This window comes from Caloenas nicobarica, chromosome 21 (assembly GCF_036013445.1).
Source record: "Caloenas nicobarica isolate bCalNic1 chromosome 21, bCalNic1.hap1, whole genome shotgun sequence".
NCBI classification, from domain to species: Eukaryota; Metazoa; Chordata; class Aves; order Columbiformes; family Columbidae; genus Caloenas; species Caloenas nicobarica.
In genome coordinates this window covers 7001778-7005875 of record NC_088265.1, presented here as the reverse complement: position 1 = coordinate 7005875, position 4098 = coordinate 7001778, and the positions used below count along the sequence as shown (strand labels likewise).

Sequence of the window (4098 nt, the reverse complement as noted above, 5' to 3'; positions counted from 1 at the left end):
CTAGTAACAGGCTGAATCGTTATCGACAGTGGATTTTATACGGGATTAGACACGCTATACCTAAAGCTATAAATATGCCATAACTTTTTGAGATTAAACAGGATCATAAGGAATCTCCCACTGAGTTTTTAAACCCTCTTAAAGAGACAGGTTTTTACAACAAATGATTGAAAAAAGATTTAATCATGTAATAGCTATGCAATTACATACTGCTATGGCTATGTACTTATTAAACACGAAGGGGGAGATGTGGCAGTATGCTAAGATCGGCCTGTGAGAAACTGCAAGAGTCGACAGTGTGAGAACAAGCGGTAGTGGAAAAATACAAGAAGCAAGGACTGTATGCCACATGATACATCAAGGACAGAGGGACTGATACAGGATTGATACATCAAGGACAGAGGGATAATTTATGACAGACAAAAACAGCGTTTATGGCAGCAACTTTGGTGGGAACACAAAATGCATCACTTATGTAATGACTCACTCAGCAAATCAGCAAATGCTTGAGCAAGCATCATAGCAAGTACAAATGCAAGCCTGAGTTTGTAACAAATGTCTCTCATTGCACCTTAACAAGAGTCTGTGCCTCATTCGCTACACCCTCACCGGCTGTTTGTAGAAACACAAAGCCACGGGCTGATCCAGACTCCCTCTGGGTGACCTCTTGCACCACAGAACTGCCCTTCCAGTGGCATTTCTTCCTCCTGATATCCAGTATGCACCTTCCAAGTTGTCCTTTTCAGTTATTTTTTTTTTTTCCCCTCTCCTGCCTTTTCCCACTACCATGGAAAGCTCTACCATCTCTGAAACTGCCCTTCAAGCAGGGAGCCCAACCCGTCAGACTTCTTGTGGTCTTTCACCTGACCAGAGAGAAGTAACCTCACCATGATCTTCTAAATCCCATGACTGCTGCTGGCCTTTCAGCTTCTCTGATAGACACAACAGTGTGCCTGCTGCTGTCCCGTCATGTGCTCAGGCAGAATGGACATGACAACCCATCTCCAAGGCCTCTTCCTGGCTAGGGCGTGTGGGGCACTTTGGCAGCGGTGCTTTCCCAGCCATGTTCCTGCTGCTGGCCGAGACAGAGCTGACCTCACAGTCACAGGCTTCTTATGGGATTTTGAGTTTCTGAGACAGGACTGGCCTCATAACACCATACCCATCCGTCACCCTCTTTGTGGCCCTGGATATGACTAGATAAAAGTATGCTTGTTTTATCAAGTTGATCAAATGAATTTCCCACTAATGATCTGAGTGAAGAAACATTCTTCACGGGAACTGCTTTATTTATGATGGCACCTTTTCTATGTCCTCCTCTGTCTTTTTTTTTTTTTCTCTTCCTCCATCTATTCTGTCATTAAAAACCCCTCCAAGGGAAAGATTCCTTGAATCACAGAATAACTCAGGTTTGAAGAGTACCATGAACATCATCTTGTCTCACTCTGCTGCTCAAGACAAGGTGAACCAGGTGAGGTTGTTCAAGGCCTTCGCCCAGCATTGCATCATCCACAAAGGAGCTGAAAGCGCACTGTGTGAATAAAGAGACTTTCAACAGTTTTGGCCCAAGTGCTTGTCACTGAGGGATGTCACTAGTAACTTGCTACAGGGAAGACTTTGTACCACTGATCACATCTGGGCTTGATCATTCAGCCCACTTCCCAGCCAGAGTTCACTTCTTCAGTCCTGAGAGAGTACCAGTCTGGCTAGAAGGACACCAGAGGAGATCATGTGTGAAGGACTTGCAAAATTCCATGTACACAGCTTGCCTGACTTTCCCCTGCCCATTCTGGTTCAGTAATCCCTTTCTTGTCTTTCAGGTGCCTGGACACGGACGCAGGTGAGCCATCCGATTCTAAGGGATGGAAGTGGGCTGACCAGCCTTGATTTCTCCCAGTTCCTCTTCCTGCCCTTTCAGAAGAGGGATTTGTCATCTGCCTTTTCCAAGGACCCAAGAATCTCTCTGGTTGCTTTGGCACTTTTTGGACCACAATCCAGAATCTTGGGCAAGGTGACAAAGCAGACAGGGGCACTTGCAATGAACCTGTCCAAGGCAGCTGAGATGAATCTCACTGGGCCAGTGGGGTTTGTTCCTGGAGTCACACACAGAAATGTCAGGGTTCTGTCAGGCGTCCAGGTCTGAACTGGCCTCATGGACTCCTTATGCACCCAGGGATGTGCAGAGTCTTTCCCTTGTACACACAGATGCAGCAGTCACTGTGTCTCTCTGACCTCCTGCTACCACTCCAGGAGGCTGGGAGGCACCTCAGCCCTGCCATTTGTCACCCTACTCTGCACTTACATCAGATACATGAAGAATGGACACGGGATCTTCTGTTCCAGGAAGCACATCCCAGTGTTACATTCTAGTGGTTCCCCAAGGGATGTTACTCTCAACATGAAACACATCAAGACACTGCCTGTCCCACTGACCTTCATGGAACCCAGAGGAATAGCTAATGGTGTTTGTGCTCACTTGGGTTAATCGCCTCAGAAGCACTTTATGCATCTGTTTACATCTCCTCTGTACAATGCAAAGACGCATATCTGACCTACTCAGTAGCTGTACTGCCAGGGAGGGACAAAGAACCTCTTCAAGCTGAAGCGAGAAGCCAGTGCTGGAAATGGTGGTTGTGAGGGGCCAGTCCTTGGTGACTGATCTGGGGCAGGTTCTCTAGGGTGTCCAGTGGACACGGGCACAACCACTCAGTGAGAAAATGATTTACATTATACATGCTATGCAGATGATGATGGGCAGTTTATTGCTTCAAAAAACAGCCCGTCATCAGTTGCCACACTGAATCCTTGAGCTCCTGGTTCCTCATACTGTAGATGAGAGGGTTCACTGCTGGAGGCACCACTGAGTAAAGAACAGACACCACCAGATCCAGGGATGGGGAGGAGATGGAGGAGGGCTTCAGGTGGGAAAATATGACAGTGCTGAGAAACAGGGAGACCACACACAGGTGGGGGAGGCATGTGGAAAAGGCTTTGTGCCGTCCCTGGTCAGAGGGGATCCTCAACACAGCCCTGAAGATCTGCACATAGGAGAAAAGAACGAAAACAAAACAGCCGAATGCCACTGAGAAAGAAACTACAAGAAGCCAGACTTCCCTGATGTAGGTGTCTGAGCAGGAGAGCTTGAGGATCTGGGGGATTTCACAGAAGAAGTGGTCCAGGGCATTGTCCTTGCAGAGTGGTAGTGAAAATATATTGACCGTGTGCAGCAGGGAATAGAGAAACCCAGTGCCCCAGGCAGCTGCTGCCATGTGGACACAAGCTCTGCTGCCCAGGAGGGTCCCGTAGTGCAGGGGTTTGCAGATGGCAACGTAGCGGTCATAGGCCATGATGGTGAGGAGACAATACTCTGCTGAAGCTGAAAAGACAAACAGAAAGAGTTGTGTAGCACATCCTGTGTAGGAGATAGCCGTGATGTTCCAGAGGGAATTGGCCATGTACTTGGGGACAGTGGTGGAGATGGAGCCCAGGTCAACGAGAGAGAGGTTGAGGAGGAAGAAGTACATGGGGGTGTAGAGGTGCTGGTCACAGGCTATAGCGACGATGATGAGGCCGTTGTCCAGGAGGGCAGCCAGGTAGATGCCCAGGAAGAGCCAGAAATGCAAGAGCTGCAGCTCCCGTGTGTCTGTGAATGCCAGGAGGAGCTGGGTGATGGAGCTGCTGTTGGACATTTGCTGATTTTGGCTATGGAGACTATCATAGAAGAAAAAGACAGTGAGAATTTTGGGGAGACTTGTCTGAGCAAAGTCTAAGCCGTTTCTCATACACTCTCCCCCTGCTACACACAGCCTTTTCCTTTTCCAGGAGACCTTCCTTCAGCTCCGTGGATGGAGCCCTGGCTGGTGTTGGCTGGAGGTGCCATTAGGAGCAGGTCCTGTGCCTGCTGGCTGCTGAGGAGTCAGCCCTGCTCTGCAGCAGTGGGGTCATGGGAATGTGGGGCAGGGGACAGTCCTGGGGTTCAGCTTTGTCAGATGAATCTGCTAATGGTGCAGAAGGGCCTGTCAGCATCTGCACTCCCAGGGATAAGGAAATGAGATGGTGGAAGGCAGTTTGAGAGGTTTATGGCTTTTTGCAGCTCCT

The 4098-nt window shown here is 48.9% G+C and overlaps 1 protein-coding gene across 1 annotated transcript; it reads right to left on the bottom strand.

Moving 5' to 3' along the window:
• Positions 1 to 2759: 2759 nt before the first annotated feature.
• On the bottom strand, positions 2760 to 3689 carry LOC135997007 (olfactory receptor 14A16-like). The gene has a single exon (XM_065649375.1). It carries the CDS (start codon positions 3687 to 3689, stop codon positions 2760 to 2762), a length of 930 nt encoding a protein of 309 aa, XP_065505447.1.
• Between the last annotated feature and the right edge of the window lie 409 nt (positions 3690 to 4098).

Bases quoted from the DNA above. Each gene is read 5' to 3' on its own strand.
- LOC135997007 (XM_065649375.1), bottom strand. From the start codon at position 3,689: ATGTCCAACAGCAGCTCCATCACCCAGCTCCTCCTGGCATTCACAGAC.